This window comes from Lactuca serriola, chromosome 2 (assembly GCF_051521515.1).
Source record: "Lactuca serriola cultivar US96UC23 chromosome 2, Lser_US96UC23_V15, whole genome shotgun sequence".
NCBI lineage: Eukaryota > Viridiplantae > Streptophyta > Magnoliopsida > Asterales > Asteraceae > Lactuca > Lactuca serriola.
The window spans coordinates 159610507-159630030 of NC_136409.1; the positions used below are offsets into that span (position 1 = coordinate 159610507).

The 19524-nt window shown below is 39.0% G+C and overlaps 1 protein-coding gene across 1 annotated transcript; it reads right to left on the reverse strand.

Annotated features, from left to right (window-relative positions):
• Window positions 1–5882: 5882 nt before the first annotated feature.
• On the reverse strand, window positions 5883–15451 carry LOC145089715 (uncharacterized). The gene is made up of 5 exons (XM_079028114.1): window positions 15146–15451; window positions 14858–14938; window positions 14393–14604; window positions 14153–14259; window positions 5883–5890 (listed from the first exon to the last, which is right to left on the reverse strand). The coding sequence occupies exons 1-5, from the start codon at window positions 15449–15451 to the stop codon at window positions 5883–5885; spliced, it is 714 nt and encodes a 237-aa protein (XP_078884240.1).
• Window positions 15452–19524: the final 4073 nt, after the last annotated feature.

Here is a 19524-nt window from a genome sequence, read left to right on the forward strand (position 1 = left end):
TATGCCACATCAGCGCCACACTATTTGATAGAAAATAGTATCAAACTTTACTATATAATTTCCATTTATTTTTAATTAAATAAATATCAATTATATAAAATTAATAAAAAATAATTTGAAAAGAAACCATTTCATTAATTAAAACACTTACTACAGAAAAGACATAACTAACCAAACATAATTGAAACATGGTAGGTGTCTAAGCCCATAATTGTAGGAGGCCCTATAGATATTTTGGTTAAGGCCTTCTAGAAAGGAGTTAATGGACTGCTTAAGGACTAAGCAAGGATAATTAGGGTTTCCACTTGAAAACCGTAGGAGCCTCAACTATATAAAGACCCCTCTAAATGTTGAAATCGTCCCTATGCTTCTAAGAGAAACCCTGACCGATTTCTAGTGCTTTACGTCCTCCTTGTCCCTCATTCTTTACTAGTGGTGTTTGTGACTTGATTAGAGGTGTAACACATGAGGAACTAGGCTTTCAAAGGTCAAGATTAAGCAAGGAATACTTGGTATTAGTAGATAACAAGAAAGGTAATTCCTCAACCCTAGTTATTATATGAATATTTATTTTTGTATGCCAGTATTAGGGTTATTGCTTTGGAGATCTTGTTTGCATGCATAACTTGAGAAAAACCTAGATCCAAACCATTAGGGTTGCATGATCACATAGGAATGTAGATATGTTCAAAAACCCATTAGTGGTATCAGAGCCTAGGATGTTTTTCTGTTATATTTGATGCAATAGTAATTTGTTCAAAGCTGAAAGAAACCGAAATTCGCAATCTGTCTGACCGACTAGATGAGTTCAATGATGAACTCAAAGAGTTGCATGAACTCGAGAAGTCCAAGCACCGACTCGACCAGTTGAGTCGTATGGCAGCTGATTTTTTGATTTCCTTATCTTGTTTTGTTTGGGATAATTACCGTAATTCGTTTTTATCACCTTAAATTGAATTTTTTGAATGGTAATCTGATTTCCTTACCAAATAAGATGGATTAGGTTAAATTTTAAGATAATGACAAAATTATGTGATTAATTTAATTATTTACACTTTGATCTAATAATTTTTGAAAAGTTTCAAATTGCACCTTCAAGTTTTAGATTTTAAAATTTTAATTAAAGGTTTAATTTAGAAATATCAAATTCTAAAACCCTAGTATTTTAAAAGTTTAAAAGACACCCTTATACTATTATAATATTAAAAATTTAATTTATATATGTATAAGATGAGTCAATCTTACCGTTAGTAGACCTCATTCACGAAGCCGATCTATAAGGTAGGTATAAGGAAACTGCCTATAAAATGAGGGTTGAATGGGTGTCCACTCTCACCCACCACTTCCTTGATTACTAGAGGGTCATTAGCTGAACAAGTAGGATAGGACACTAAATCCTCATCAATAAGTATAATGATAAATAATAAAGTAACTAAATTTTTTATAAATTTCGAATCTTAGTTACTTTAGGAAAAATGTGAATTTGATGCTAATGCATGAAATTGCACATTACACTTTGTCAAGTCGTTAGGGAGCGTGTGTGGTTAGCCGGTACACTAACTTGGACTAACAAAGCATCGAAATGGGTAGCTTGTAAATTATCATAGATTGATGGAGGATGTGTGGTTAACCGGAACATTGATTAGGTGGTAAATGACAATGAGAGTATCAAGTTAAGTTGCATGGTTATTCACACCTTGTTTGAGATCCTCGGTATCCCAATCACAAACTTGAAGGGCATAATCGAGATTAAACATGTCATTGAATAAGTTCAATGAATCTCAAAATAATATAGGAATTTCATTTAATAGAATCTAATTGATTTAAATTTTGTTTTTCGTGGTGGAATTGGTAAATCGTCATCTACCTACCTTTAAATAATTTATAATTGGATTACGACATCCCTTTTCCAAATTATAAATTATTGTGTCGGGTTCTAGCCTTAATATTTTATTTTGGGTGTTATACTAAGGATTCACTATCTAATAAAAAACTCATCATTCTTCTTTTGCAGATGTCAACTTCAAACAACGTTTCTGCCTCCCCAAACAATAACTCCTCCAACACTTTCTCTCTCTTGAGCATTTGTGCAAAGGTAACATTTGATGGGTCCAACTTCAATGATTGGATCCATAGCATTTGAATAGCCTTCAGATTTGAGGACAAGGAGTACGTCCTCAATAAGGAGCTGAACGAGATTGATGGGTCAAAGTCGACTCCCGAAGAAATCGCTGAATACAAGGCCCATGTCAAAGATGAGACCAAAGTGTCGTGTATCATGGTTACCACTATGACTCCCAAACTGTAGCGGTTCTATGAGTACTATTAGCCCTAAGAGATGTGCTAGGACTTTATGGAAAAGTACCATCAAAGAGCGCGTCAAGAGAGGTACGAGATAGTCAGTCAATTCGTCACAGCCAAGATGAAGGATGGAGAGTCCATCATGACCCACCTGCAACAAATGCAGAGATGTGTGGATCATCTGCTCAAGCTGAACGTCAACTTTGATGAAGAGTTGGCTATTGACATAGTCCTACAATCTCTACCTTCATCATATGATCAGTTCAAGATGACATATCATTTGAGCAAGGATGAAGTCACCTTGAGCAAACTTCAAGGTCTACTGAGAGCTGCTGAAAGGGAAAAATGTTGTCCCCACTCCTGCTACTGCTACTTTTGTCCTGGCCATTCGACAAGGAAAAAGGAAAAAGAGGAAAGCTCCCTCAAAAAACTGGAAGGGAAGGTCTCATGATGGGTATTCTACTAGTCGATCCAAAGGAAAGTTCGGTTCTGCTCCTCCCTCTTCCAATATGAAGGAAGCAATGTGCTTCTATTGCCAAGAAAAGGGGCATTAGAAGAGAAGCTGCCCAAAATACTTGCAAGACATCAAGGATGGGAAGATAAAGCCCACCTTCATAGGTATTTATACTATTCTATCTAAAAACTCATCACATTCTAGTTCTTGGGTCCTTGATATAGGATGTGGGTTTCACATTTGTTCTGATTTGCAAGGGCTATGAAGAAGGAAGGATGTGGAGCATGGGAAGATCATGCTGATAATGGGGAAAATGAAATTGTTGCTTGTCACCAAGATCAGTGTTTATTCTTTAGTACTTAGTAGTGGGTTAGGTTTAGATTTGAATGATTGTTGCTACTCATCAGAGATGACGAGGAATATTATTTATTTTCATGGTTTGTATAGACAAGGTTTTAGATTTTCATTTAATAATGAAATTGGTTCTATTAATGGTTATTGTAATGGGTTATTTTATTTTGAGGCATTACCTTGTAATGGTGTATATGAAACTGTGATGGTTGTAGATAACTTAGGAAATAATGTGTTGCGTATTTATTCGTCTAACGGTTTAGAAAAGGCATGCTTGTAGCATTGTCATCTTGGACATGTCAACAAGAAGTGCATAGCCCAAATCCAAAAGCATGGAGTGTTGGAGTCATTTGACCATAGGTTAGATGACACATGCGAGCACTACTAGAAAAAAGGCCTTTTACGACGCTCATTGCGCGTCGTAAAATGCTCAGACGACGCGTAAATGCGCGTCAAGGAAGGCCCTGTCATAAAGAGAGATGACGCGCTTTTGCGCGTCGTCTATAGACGACGCGCATTTACGACGCGCATTTATGACGCGCATTTACGACGCGCGGTTATGACACGCAATGCGTATCAAGAAAGGCCCTGTCATAAAGGAAGACGACACGCATTTGCGTGTCGTAACCTTACGACGCGCGTGTTTATGACATGCAATGCGTATCAAGGAAGCACCAATCAAGAAAGGCCATGTCATAAATGAAGACGACACACATTTTTGCGTATCGTAATTTTAATTTTTTTAAAAAAATATATATATTTATATATTTATTAATTTATAAATTAAATTTGCATTTAATCTCTCATAATAGAAATAAAATACCATATACAAAAAATACAATCCATTGCATAATATAAAACAAAATACCATATACAAAAAATACAATCCATTGCCTTTAATTTCTATGTATAACAAAGACACATGTGTTAAACTTGTTACCATTAACATCTAATCGTATGGACTCGAGTGTTAAACTTGTTACCATTAATATCTGATTCATAAGTCCTTTCAACAAGATTGCTACCTGCATAAATGAAAACAAATCGGAACATTAACAGCCCAGCATGCTCAAGCCTCATCAATACAACAAAGGAGACAAAAGTAATGTAATAAGCCAAACATTAAAACCAAACATTAATATAAGAGATGGGAAATCTTTTACCTGAATATAACTAGCACCAAACAAACCACCATTTCCAAGCTGGAATTGAGTCCGATGCAATCTGACTAAAAAAACACAAATCACTCTCAAATTTCACTTACCCCTTTCACTTTCACATAACACCAACCAACCTACTTATAAGTTGCTAATTATCTAGGCTATTTTTCTTTTTCTCTTGATCAAAATAACATGTTTATGCCCAAGTCAATTACAGAATTGTATTCCTTAGTATCATGTGGACACAACATTTTACCGAATGTGAATTGAATATGACAAACACGCATTTACATTCTCATGAAATCAAAGATAATTTATAATATTTTTCTAAATAATTAACAAACTTGATTTGTCAAGACCCATAAGGATAATTTCTGCAACATTATATTCTAACAAACCCTACTTTAATCACAACATTAAACCAAAATCGACCAAAAACTCACATAAACAATCAAATCAAATATAAACACAGGCTTGATTTCGTATTCAAACAGATTAAGAAAGGCAGCAAACACTGTCTGTGATTTAGAAACTAATAGCTTAATCCTCAATTCATATTAGCATAGTAATAAATGTGCACTTATATCGTTTTTTCCTTTTGAACATTCACTTTCCAACAGATGCTAAAAAAGCTGATACATTCTTAGTGGGTGCAACCTAAACAAAACTGTCACCATACACAACAGATGCTGAAAAAATTGAATAATTTATCTTTTGCTGCAACTGGATCATACAAAGCTAGACACACTTTTATATGTTTCAAACATAAACTTATTGTGTAATGAGGATCCAAATGGAATAATTCAGCCACCCCATACTCCTTTGTTCTATCTCGCCTCTATAATTTATTTCACCGTTCAAGAGAAGGGTATAAGGGGTTTCATAGACATTATGAATTAATTTATCCTTTATTCTACTTCCCTTATTTGAAACAATCTCATCATAAAACGTTCAACATTTCAACATATTATACGACCTAATGCACTAAAATTCAAGTGATGTAAAACAATAAAAGTTGCTTTGAAAGTTCATAAATAAAAAAAATTACCTTTTCAAATTCATTGCCTGAAATGCCTTACAACAGGTGGATGCTCACATTCATTGCCTGAAACAAAAATAAAAAACAATAATAATAAATTAGTAATGCAACTCGTAAATTTTATAACTATAAAAAAAGGTTGTTTCTCAGCCTGAAAAATCCAGGGAGATTTATATGATATATATGAATGACCTGTAGTAGGAGTGTGAAGGGAATGAAAATTTAGAAAACAAGCATCAAGATCTTTCAAGGTGGGCCCCATGGGAATTCTGTATATTGGGTACCTGATAAAAAGCATCAAAAAAGGGCCATTTAGTAGTAGCATATTATGTGAGAAAGAGCAAGTAGCAAAGACCATATTAAGAATCTGTTTGATTGGATGGAATGGAATGGAATCACAAAGGAATGGAATGGGTTGTGATCATATTTGGTTGGTCTGTAGCAATGGAATGAATCATTCCATTCCTTCCCAAACTCTAGTACTTATTAGCAATCATACCAAGCGACAGAAAGCCAACTAGATGGCAGCAAGTCACAACTTCTTAGACTTTTCAATTCAGGGAAGCGTTGTGCAAGATCAAGTATCTGTTGCAACAAGAAAACAGAACTAAACTAATTATCCAAAGATTTATAAATAAAGAATAAAACCCACTTTCTTTGTTTTTTTTAAAGCTAACCTTATCACACAAAGGTTCTCTGCCCAAAGGCTGACTATGTTCCATGTACTCAAATATCAAGCAACTTTGAGTGGTGGCAGAATCACTATCATCACTAGAAAAGTCTTCTTGAACTACATTGTTCTCATCATTCATTGAAAAATGATCCATTCGGTGAAGAATGTCATTCTTTGGGTGATGATTATGTTGGATAAGGTGTCTAAGTCCATAACTTATTTGGTATATACTTGACCCGACCGGCATGGTCCATTTGGGTTGCATCTCATCCAAACTATTATGGATAATTTTATGAGAGTTATACACATATGTTTATTAATATATTATGAGTTATAATATATTAATATGAAGTTACGTTATTTAATTAGTTTTAGTCTTAAATTAATTATGGATTAATTTAGAGATTAAAAGGAATACTAATTAAATTATGGGCTATTTGTTTTATATAGTGTGGGCTAATACTCATTTGTTAATGGGCTAGGCTTATGTGGAAGTCCATGGATGATCCATGGAGCTTTTGACCCATGGATCCTTGGAATAGGAAAAGACATGGGTTATTAGGGTTTCACCCTAACCATGCATACTATATAAGCATGCTTATGGAGCATGAAAGAGAGCCTAAGATAGCCTAAGAGAAAGCTAGTGTTCTAGTGTGTGTGTGCATGTGTGTGGCCGAAAATACAAGAGTGTGTATACTCTCTCAAAGTTTTCCAAGAGTTTGTGGTGTTTGTGATTCCATTTGAGGCATTCACACTATTGGTGCTTGGCCCTCAAACTCCTAAGAACCCAACACAACAAAGGTATGTAATCTCTTCTAACTCTTTTATGTTGAAATGTTCCCCATGCCATGTTAGATAGGTTATAAACCTTGGAAAATTATTATTTTGCATGTATTTAGACAAACATAGATCCAAGGTTTATTAGGGTTGCATGCACACTTAGGAAGTGTTAGATTGCTCAAAACCCAACAGTGGTATCAGAGCCTAAGCTTGCTTGTTTGATACTTGATGCAAAATAGTGAAAAAAGTCGAAATCGTTGCTGTCTGCATGCTAGACTCGCCGAGTCCATTGGGGGGACTCGCCGAGTCCAAGGCAAACTTCAACCTACTCGACGAGTCCGTTCGTGCACTCGGCGAGTAGGATCGAAAGAATGCAGAATCTCGACTTTTGCTGCTGGAAATGGACTGGAAACATTACCCTAAATTGTTTTGGTGTTGTAAAACTTATTTTAGTTGGTGTAATGGTTGTTCTAATCCATTTACAATAGCATATATCAAAAATCCATGATTTTATGTGTTCATATAATTCTTGAATTTTTGATGATCATGTTCATGTTCTTATGAATTTAGAAAATGATAGGAATTATTTGCTGAATTGTTTAGAATTAATTCTTAATCATTTATGTGTTTTAATGGAGTCCATAATTTGTCCTCAAGTTATGGATTACCAAAGGTCACTTTCATTTAACACACACTTAAAACACATAAGTTACATGAAAATGAAGAGTCTTCATTTTTATGAACCTTTAATTCATAAGTTATGAAATGAAGAGTTTTGCAAAGTTACAAAACTTGTCCTCAAGTTTTGGAATTTGTAAAGTTTCACACACTTTAATAAACTTTAATTCCAAACCTTAGAGTTTTAATAGTTAAAATTCAACCCTTATACTATTTATAACATTAATGGTTAATTATTATATATATGTATAAGAATAAGTCGTTTTACCGTTAGTAGGCCTCATTCACGAAGCCGGTCTATAAGGTGGGTATAAGGTTGTTGCCTATAAAATGGCGACTTAATGGGTGTATACTCTCACCCACCGCTTGCTTGATCGGTGGAGGGTCGTTAGCCGAACGGGTAGAACAACGACTTTAAATCCTCATTAAAAGTATAATGAATATTATAAAATAACTAAACTCTTTTAATTCCCAATCTTAGTTATTTTAGGAAAATGTGAACATGGTGCTAATCCATGGAATTCACACTTTGTACCTTACCAAGTCGTTAGTGGAGCGTGTGTGGTTAACCGGCACACTAATTAGACTAGTAAGGATCACGAAGGGTAACTTAATGTTGTCATAGATCAATGGAGCGTGTGTGGTTAACCGGCACATTGATTAGGTGATAATATTAGGAGTACCAAGTGAGTTAGCATGGTTATTCACACCTTGTTTTGTGATCCTCGGCATCCCAGTCACAAAACTTGAAGGGCACAATCGAGATTGAAACATGCCATTGAAAAGTTCAATGAATCTCAAAAGAATCTAGGAATTTCAAATCCAATTAAACCTAATTAATCATTTCGTTTTCATGGTGGAAATTGGTGAATCGTCATTCGCCTACCTTTCAAATATATTATTACTTAGATTACGGCATCCCTCTTCTAAGTGTAATATATTGTGATTGGATCCTAGCCTTAATATTACATTTGGGTGTCTTATTAAGGATCCTAAATATCTAATCTAAACTTACTTTCTTCTTTCAGATGTCTTCCAACACTAATGCTTCAGGCTCTAACCCAACTGGTTCTTTCTCTCTCATGAATCTTTGTGGGAGGGTCATCTTTGATGGTTCCAACTTCATGGATTGGATTAGGAACATCAGGATGGTTACTCGTTACGAGGACAAGGAATATGTCCTCGATAAGGAGTTAAAAGAACTTGATGAGTCTACTGCTACTCCTGAGGAGATCGCTGAATTCAGGACTCATGAGAGAGATGCTACTAAGGTGGCATGTATCATGATGGCCACGATGACAGCCGAGCTCCAAAAGTCATATGAAGATTTCTACCCTTTTGAGATGCACCAAGACTTGATGGAAAGGTACCATCAGAGTGCTCGTCAGGAGCGGTATGAAATAATCTCCTCCATAATAACTACCCGCATGAAGGACGGTGAATCCGTCACGGGCCACATGCAAAAGATGCAAAGGTATGTGGACCGTTTGCTGAAGCTGAATGTTAACATCCCCGAGGAGTTAGCAATTGACATCATTTTGCACTCCTTGCCTTCTTGTTATGATCATTTTCGAATGACATATCATATGAACAAGGAGGAAGTTACCCTCAGCAAGCTTCAAGGACTCTTGAAGACCGCGGAAACCGGTCTTGAGGGTAAAGCGGTTGTTACCTCTACTACTTCTACTCCAACTTCTACCCCTGTTTTAGCTATTGGGCAAGGCAAAGGGAAAAAGAGGAAGCACCCTTCGAAGGGTACCAAGGGAAAGTCTCTTGAAGGCTCCTCATCCAAGACTAAGAACGGTTCTGTCACTCCTTCTGCCATTCCAAAGGATGCTGAATGCTTTTATTGCCATGAAAAGGCACACTGGAAGCGAAACTGCCCTAAGTACTTGCAGGATCTAAAGGATGGGAAAGTGAAACCCACCTATGCAGGTATTTACACTATATTGTCTAATTACTCAACATATTCTAACTCTTGGGTGCTTGATACAGGATGTGGTATTCACATATGTTCTGATTTGCAGGGCCTAAGAAGAAGTGAGGATGTGGAGCACGGGAAGATAAACTTAATCATGGGGAATAGGAAGGCTTCACCTGTTTCCAAGATTGGAGTTTATACTTTGTTGCTTAATAATGGGTTAAAATTAGATTTGAATAAATGTGTATAATCGTCTGAAATGGCGAGGAATATTATTTCTTTTCATGCTTTGTACAAACAAGGTTTTACCTTTTCGTTTGATAATGAATGTGGTGGTATTAATGCTTTCTTTAATAATGTATTTTATTTTAAAGCATTACCTTGTGATGGCGTGTATGAAACTGTGTCGATTGTAGACAACTTAGGAAATAATGTGTTGTATATTGATTCTTCTACTAGCCTAGATAAAGCATCATTGTGGCATTGTCGTCTTGGACATGTAAACAAGAAACGCATAGACCAACTCCAAAAGAGTGGAGTCTTGGAATCATTTGACCTCAAATCAGATGATAGTTGTGAATCTTGTCTACTTGGAAAAATGACAAAATCACCCTTCACTGGAACTTGTGAGAGGGGTGAAGGTTTGTTGGACCTAATACATACTGATGTATGTGGGCCATTCAAAACCGCCACAAGGGACGCTAATCGGTATTATGTGACTTTTATTGATGATTATAGTAGATATGGGTATGTCTACTTGATCAAACACAAGTCCGAAACCTTTGAAAGGTTTAAGGAATTCAAACAGGAAGTAGAAAATCAATTGGGCAGGAACGTTAAGATGCTTCGATCCGATCGAGGTGGTGAGTATCTTAGTACCGAGTTCCTTGACTATCTTAAGGAGTGTGGGATTGTCTCACAATTGACTCCTCCCAGGACACCACAGCTGAATGGTGTAGCTGAGAGGCGTAATCGTACCTTGTTGGACATGGTTCGCTCTATGATGAGTCGAGTTTCGTTACCAATCTCTTTTTGGGGGTATGCCTTAGAGACTGCCGCCCATATCCTTAATCTAGTCCCTACAAAGAAGGTTACCAAAACACCTCATGAAATGTGGACTGGGAAGGTTCCCAATTTGGACCACATCAAAATTTGGGGTTGCGAAGCCTTCGTGAGGCGTGAAACTCATGATAAGCTTGAACCCCGAAGTGAAAGGTGTATTTTCATCGGCTACCCACAGAAATCCTTCGGTTACCTTTTCTACAGACCCAGTGAGAATGTGGTCTTTGTAGCACGAAGAGGGATCTTTCGCGAGAAAGAATTTATAAGCCAAGGAGACAGTGGGAGGCAGATTGATCTTGAAGAAATTCAAGAATCAATTGGTGAAGGAACCTCAGACACTAGCAATCAACCTGAGGTAGAAACTCCTGTTGATCCAGCTGACGAGTCTGTACCTCCGAGACGTTCCACACGGGTTAGGAACACACCTTCGTTTTATTATGGTTTTCATATTACTACGGAAGGTGATACGTTTATTAGTGATAGTACACTAGTAAATTTGGATGAACCTAGCAGTGTTAAGGAAGCCATGGCAGGCCCGGAGTCTGCTAAATGGAAGGAGGCTATGGACAGCGAGATACAGTCCATGTATGACAATCAAGTTTGGAACTTGGTTGACAATGTACCAGGTCGTAAAACAGTCGGGTGCAAATGGATCTTCAAAAAGAAGACCGACATGGAAGGAAAAGTGCATACTTATAAGGCTCGACTGGTTGCGAAGGGTTTTACTCAAACTCAAGGTATTGATTATGATGAAACCTTCTCGCCGGTGGCCAAGATTAAGTCTATTAGGGTTATGTTAGCCATTGCAGCATTTCATGATTATGAAATATGGCAAATGGATGTCAAAACCGCTTTCCTTAATGGAAAGTTGGCTGAGGATGTGTACATGAATCAGCCAGAGGGTTTTGTCAATGCAGAGTACCCTAATAGAGTATGCAAGCTTAAGAAATCCATTTATGGATTAAAACAAGCATCTCGTAGCTGGAATCTTTGTTTTGATGAGAAGGTAAAAGAGTTTGGCTTCTTGAGAAGCGAAGATGAGTCTTGCGTGTATGTCAGAGCTAGTGGGAGTATAGTTAGCTTCTTGGTACTGTATGTGGATGACATACTACTCATAGGAAATGACATCCCAACCTTGCAGGAGGTTAAGTCCTGGCTTGGGAAGTGCTTTGCTATGAAGGACCTAGGGGAGGCTACCTATATCCTAGGGATAAGGATATTAAGAGAAAGGAGTAGAAGACTAATTGGACTTAGTCAGAGTATCTACTTGGAAAAGGTGTTGAAAAGGTTCAACATGGAGAATTCCAAGAAAGGAGATTTACCGATCCAAAGCAATACCAAACTGAGTAAGACTCAGAGTCCGAGTACAGAGGCTGAGATAGCTGAGATGAGCCAATTACCATATGCTTCCGCAGTTGGCTCGATAATGTATGCTATGACTTGTACCCGTCCTGATGTGGCATTTGCTTTGAGCATGGTCAGCAGGTATCAGGGGAACCCTGGCAAGGCTCATTGGACCGCGGTAAAGAACATTCTCAAGTACCTGCGGAGGACTAAGGATTGGGTCCTTACCCTTGGTGGCAGTGATGACTTGAGAATATTAGGGTATAGTGATGCTGGTTTTCAGACTGATAGGGATAATTTCCGCTCTCAGTCGGGCTGGATCTTTACCTTAAATGGAGGGGCAATTTCTTGGAAGAGTTCCAAGCAGGAGACGGTGGCTGATTCGACTTGTGAATCAGAGTATATAGCAGCGAGTGAAGCAGCGAAGGAGGCGATATGGCTAAAGAACTTCATCGGAGACCTTGGAGTTGTACCAGCTATTAAGGAACCTATAGAAATTTTCTGTGACAACAATGCTGCGGTTATCTTAGCCAAGGAACCAAGAGATCATGGCAGATCCCGACACATTGACAGAAAATATCACTTCATAAGGCACAAGATTGAAGAAGGACTCCTTGTGACAAGGAGGATATCGTCAGATGAGAATCCTGCAGATCCCCTTACGAAGGGACTGACGAGGGTTAAGCATTTTCAGCATGCGAGACGCATCGGGCTGAGGGACGATATTAGTTTTACAGATTAGATAGTTTTCCTGAAACTTGTAAAATGTAATCGACGTTTGATGATGAATAAAATTTGTGATTTATTTATGAGTAAAGTGTTACTATCATTGTCAATTATTTACTATTGTTTCAGTTTTGCATGTTTTGACTTCCAGAATAATTAATTTGTTCAAACCTCCACAATCGATCATACGTCGGAAGTAGGTATGAATCAAGATTGTCATGAATTGGGTTTGTAGATGCCTTAAAGGTGTTTAGGCATGGCAATGGTTGCTGCAACATTCATGAGTACTCATAAGTTACGAGTATTGGTATAAACCCACGCTCACTTGTATCACTTCATGGAATTTATCTCGAGTGATCGTGAGACGATAACATCATATAAATCTTTAAACCTAGAGATATGAGTTGTTACCTATGAGTTGGTTGTGCATTGATTGCACGTAAACGCATCAGTAACTTGATGTTATAAAACGTGCCTTTGTGTACAATTCAATAAGTAGTAGAACAAGCATATCAGTCGAAGTTTATCTGTTCCTTCTAGAAATAGAAGCGATATCCGGGCCCCTCGATGATTTTGTGTTGACCCATATACCAGGCCTGGTCAGAACTAAACCGATGTGTTCAGTGAAGTTCTTCGTCAAACAAATCGGATAATCGAGAAACAACTGCTAGACAATAAGCAAGACATAGTTCCATGTGTTTGTCCGGCTGATATCATGAGAACAGAGGATTATGTGATCACTTATCTAAAATGGCGCTTCATAGTTCGACAGAGTCTTCATTGTTCGAGGGAGTTTTCGAGAGCTACGATTGTTGGTTGGTTCCTGAAGTTATAGGCAAATATAGTTATTAGACTTATCCAAGTGGGAGTCTGTTGGATAAGGTGTCTAAGTCCATAACTTATTTGGTATATACTTGACCCGACCGGCATGGTCCATTTGGGTTGCATCTCATCCAAACTATTATGGATAATTTTATGAGAGTTATACACATATGTTTATTAATATATTATGAGTTATAATATATTAATATGAAGTTACGTTATTTAATTAGTTTTAGTCTTAAATTAATTATGGATTAATTTAGAGATTAAAAGGAATACTAATTAAATTATGGGCTATTTGTTTTATATAGTGTGGGCTAATACTCATTTGTTAATGGGCTAGGCTTATGTGGAAGTCCATGGATGATCCATGGAGCTTTTGACCCATGGATCCTTGGAATAGGAAAAGACATGGGTTATTAGGGTTTCACCCTAACCATGCATACTATATAAGCATGCTTATGGAGCATGAAAGAGAGCCTAAGATAGCCTAAGAGAAAGCTAGTGTTCTAGTGTGTGTGTGCATGTGTGTGGCCGAAAATACAAGAGTGTGTATACTCTCTCAAAGTTTTCCAAGAGTTTGTGGTGTTTGTGATTCCATTTGAGGCATTCACACTATTGGTGCTTGGCCCTCAAACTCCTAAGAACCCAACACAACAAAGGTATGTAATCTCTTCTAACTCTTTTATGTTGAAATGTTCCCCATGCCATGTTAGATAGGTTATAAACCTTGGAAAATTATTATTTTGCATGTATTTAGACAAACATAGATCCAAGGTTTATTAGGGTTGCATGCACACTTAGGAAGTGTTAGATTGCTCAAAACCCAACAGATTATTACTCTTCTCCCTTAGATAATGTAAAGAACCCCTTTCCTGTTCATAATCACTGCTCCCATCACTACTTGAATCTGTAAATGAGTTATCATCAATATCCTCAGTTAGTTGCCTGTAAAGCAACAGAATAACTAGATTATTTAAATTTCATAAAGAAGCATAATAGATGCTACTAGTTGAAAAGGAGCCTGACATAACCCTAAACAAGAAAGAGGAAGAAAGGAAGATATTTACTGTTCCAGTACCTGGAATTTATTGAAGACTTCAAAGGGTCTACATATATTTGAATTCCAGATAAATAAGGCACATAATATTGGATCACACAATTAGCTTCATTCAATATTAAAGGAACTCCAGCACCATAAGCACTCCACTCCTTGAAAGATTCCCACAAATCACCAAGAACAAAGTATGGTTGATATTCCACATCACTTGTCCTCCATCCTCTCATAGTTCTCTACTACCATAAAGTTCAAGTAAAATCATTATTTGGATCAAATACACAACTACAATACCCCTGTTTATACATGATTACTGAACATTAACCATTTTATTGTACTCTAATTCTTTTTGGAAGATGGTGTGCTTTAGCAGAAACACATATATTTTGATTGTCAATATATGGAATCCTTGATTAAACAATAGAAATATAACATTAAAGGCAAACTCTGTTCACTCATAAAAACTGAAAGGCCACCCTCAGGGCTCACTGAATAATAATTCAAGCTGACTTCATTTGCTTTCAAACATGAATTTCGGAGTAGTGCCAATGGAGAAAGAGAAAACCACAGCTAAAATGTAAAGTAAATTATACTACTAAATTATAAATCAAAAATCTGATTAATTGACTATCGCATACTCAAATTGAATAAACCAAATGTTCCTATAAGTTACTTTACTCCATGATATAACGAATTAGCAATACAAGTATAAACTGAGACGACTAATTTGAATTAATTCAACTCATTTCAATATAAAAGATTAATATCGGTACAGACCTTGGAGAGATGTTGAACCGGAACAGAAGGCGTAACAGTTTCCAAAAACCGTTCAAGATTACACAACGATGATGTTGCCGGCACCGCCACCACTGAGGATTCCAACGGCTCCGGATTTGATGGTTGCATGAGTTGATTCTCCGGCTCCTCCCTGACAGAAGATGTCGTAGATTGGGTCGGAGTAATGTTACTTTGAGCTCTACGGAGGTTCTCTTGATGCTTACGAATCCTTCTCGCTTTCGCCGGCATGTAAAACCTATCCTCTCCACCACTACTACGTCCATGCTGCAATCCAGCGCCCAACATCTTCACTAAAACCCTAAGTTACAAATCCTTCGATCTCATTAATAAAACCGGTCACGAAAGCTACGATTTGTCGACAAATTTAAAAGTCAATGAGTTTGATTTTGATTCATTTTTCTGTTAAAGATAAATTAACAAAAAAAGAACAAAACTTTTTGTAAACGAATCGTTAAAACAAGATGAAAATCAGCCGATTAAAGAAGGAGTTGACGGATTCAGAAAAACCCTGCAATTTGACAAAATTAAATGAAATCAAACAAAAGCAACGATTGTGTGAGAAATTCACACTCGTCTTCTTTATACAAAGGGTGTGTTGAATCGTCAAAAACCCATTTCCCATCGAAATAGCTGGACTGTTGCTCATTCTGAAGTGGGTTTTCATGGGGATTGAGTTTCTGAAACTGGAGTGTAGAAGAAGCCAAAAACCAGATTCGTGTTTTGTGGGTTTGAAAGGAGACGCTGAATGAAATGTGAAATAGCTGGACTTTGCATAAGCTGACTCATTGCAATGGGATCAGGGGTAAAACCTAACATTCGTTCTAGATGTTTCCTTAATTGGATATCGCTTCACCTCGAGGTCCTCATCTTCCTGCTTTGATTTGGGAGACATGTATTCAACAAGAGCTGACGAAGAATTAGTCAAATGGGAAGGAGGAAGAGTGGATATCCTTAGACGACGGCTTAGGGTTTGCAGATGGTGGTGTGGGGGTCGTCGGTTGCTTTACAGAGAGATATGAAGTCGAGACGAAAAGACGAGATTGACCCATACATCGGAGTGGATTGAAGACTGATGTTATGGTTCGAGTACCATACATCGGAGCGGATTGAAGACTGATGTTATGGTTCGATTACCATACATCAGAGCGGATTGAGGAGTGATGTTATGGTTCGAGTACCATACATCGGAGCGGATTGAAGAGTGATGTTATGGTTCGAGTACCATACATCGGAGCGGATTGAAGAGTGATGTTATGGTTCGAGTACCATACATCGGAGCGGATTGAGGAGTAATGTTATGGTTCAAGTACCATACATCGGAGCAGATGGAGGAGTGATGCTATGATTCGGGTACCATACACTGGAGCATATTGAAAAGAGATTTCATGGGCGGAGTACCATAGTTCGTAGTGAATGATGCTTGTGGTTCTTCGGTTATTCGGTCACGATTGATGAGGTAGAGATTGGACGCTATGGGTTTTAGGCCTTTGGTCCATGATTGAGTTCGAAGAGGCGTCCCTTGAGAGGGAGGTCGAGAGCCTTTCAGAGTATTTTGGTAAGGATTTAGAGGGAGGGGAGAATTTCGGTCAAAGTTGAGCAATCAGTCGATAGAGGAGATGTCACTTTCTATGACCTGGTGGTGCTATTTATGTTCGTGTGCGGAACATGAGAGGCATGATGTTTAAGTTTTGGGTTTGGGGGTAAACCCTGCAGGTTGTCATTGATGATGATTTTCCATCAGAGTATAAGGTAGCATGTGTGCCGCGAGGCAGTGATTTACCATGAGCAGATAGTCAGTTGGGACTGAGATGGTCGAGGACCACGTTACACCTATTTGAGTATAGTAGGGCGTATTGTAGAGGTATCAGTGGGGAGTCCAGTCGAGTTAATCAGGGCAGTGGTTTTTCTATCTATGTTGGGTATTGAATATGGGAGTGGGTCCCTGTTCTTGGGATGATCCACGTGTTGGAATGTCGGTTGATGAGTCGAGGTGGGGGAGTATGATGATTTCGTGGTCCAGTCTATGAGTCAGTGATGTTTTTGGACAGTTGAGTTGTTTGGTATTGGATTGGTACGAGACTTGGAACGACTAGAGGCAGTCGTGACGAAATGTTCTTGAGGATTTCATCTGAGGTTCAGAGTTATGAGATCGATTGATTTCCTTAAAGGGGGAATATGCGTAGCAGGCGCCAGAGGTTAGAGCTGAGTCGATCTTCGATTGGGTTGTATTTTTTTATGAGGAAAAGGGAATTTCGTGACTTGCATGTCACTGGGCCGTGATAGTGGTCACAGGGAGGAAGTTAGTGAGATATTTTGGATCATGTTATGTGTGACTTTTGGGGGTTCAGCTGTGGGGCAAAAAGCTGACCTGGTGCTCGGTATCGAAGATGAATATGAGAAATGAGCTAGAGTTTACCATGGTGATGTATGTGGACACTTCAGAGCAAGCGAACGATTCAGACGCTCGAGGATATGTTTCGGGCATGTGTATTAGATTTCGGGGGGAAATTGTGGCCCGTATTTGCCCTTGCCAGAGTTTTCCTACAATAACAGGCATCATTAGTGCATCAGTATGCCACCCTTTGAGCTGTTGTAGGGAAGGGGGTGTCGGACCCCATTTGATGGGGAGAGGTAGAGCAACGTGTTATGGGAAGTACAGAGATCGTGCTTCAGACGTCAGAGCAGATACAACAGGTCAGACAGAGGTTGTTGACCGCTCAGAGTCGCCAGAAGAGTTATGCGGACAGGCGCCGGTTCGAGCTCGAATTTTTGGTCGGTGACTGTGTACTCCTGAAGGTCTCTCCTTGGGAAGGAGTGATCCGATTCAGGAAGAGGGGCAAGTTGGGGCCCCGATATATCGGTCCTTTTCGGGTGATCGCGAGGGTAGGCAGGGTAGCGTACCGGTTGGAGCTACGTGCAGAGCTAGGTCAGATCCATGACACTTTCCATGTGTTGCAGCTGCAAAAGTGTATAGCCGAGGAGTCGTCAGTAGTGCCATTAAAGGATATTCAGGTGGATGTGGGCCTGAACTACGTTGGGAGACCGGTGGCTAGTCGGGATCGAAAGATCAAGGTTCTAAGGAACAAAGAGGTGCCTCTGGTGCAGGTCCAGTGGCAACACCGGAAGGGGTCAGAGCTTACTTGGGAGCCGGAGCACGAGATGCGTGAGCAGCATCCAGAGTTGTTTCAAGAGTGAGACTTCGAGGGCGAAGTCTGATTCTAGTGTGGGAGAATCGTAACATCCGGATATCCAGGTATGGGAATTTGAGTATTTTATATTGGGGAATAAGGAGACTCGGCGAGTTGAGCCTCAACTCGTCGAGTAGAATCGCGTTTTGGGGACCAGTTTAATTAAGGGACTTGACAAGTCTGGTATTTGGACTCACCGAGTCAGCGTTGTCAAGGAAAACCCTAATTGTCTGGGTTTGGGACCTATTTACAGGCCCTTATGGCCTCTAGTGGCGGCCACCTACACCTTTGAGAGACTCCTATCGAACCAGAGAGCTAAGAGAGTGAAGAAGAGCCATTTTGGAGCATTCTTGAAGTGGTTGTGCAATGGAGTAGTCATTTCCAGCAAAGGGAGGTCAAGGGGGGTGTCGATTCAGAGCTTCTGAGCTTGTATCTTCACAATAGAGGTATCAAATCGTTCTCCCTTTTCTGTTTTGGTTAAGATTGGTGATTTTAGGGTTTTCTAGCTTCTTTTATGGCTTGATTTGTGGGGTATAGTGTCCCATTGAGTGTGAAGTCATAGATCTGGACCCAAAGAGGTACAGAGAGTCCCTTCCATCCTGCTTTATGCATTCTATTTGGAGTTTTGAGCTAGGGTTGTTATGTAATGAAGGGTTTCACCCAAATGAGCTTGTAGAACCTTGCATGAGTGCCCAAGGTTAGACCTTTTCGTGGTTATTGGCTTTGGGGGAGTTAGATCTATGGGTTGGTGAAGCAGATCTGACCTCAGAAGGTTAGATAAGGGTTGTCATGGGAGCAACTCGCCGAGTCCATAGGCAGACTCGACGAGTCGAGTCGGGGTTGTCCCGCGTTTCGTTGCCGAGTAACTCGACGAGTGGAGAGGAAACTCGTCGTGTCTAAGAGGTTTAAAAAGGATTTAGAGAACCCGCATGGACTCGTCGAGTCACTCTTGAGTATTCGCCGAGTCTGGTCAGTGTTGACCGTTGACCTGAGTTGTCTTATGTTGACTTAGGGAGTTTTGGTCAACAGAGGTAATAGAGGTCAGGGAGGGGTAAAATGGTCTTTTACCCATTACCTGACTAGAGAGGGAAAGAGTAATCCCCGGTTAGTTAGAGTTGGGACTTCGAGTATTAATTAGAGATATTTGCCTTATGTGTTAGGCGGTGGCGA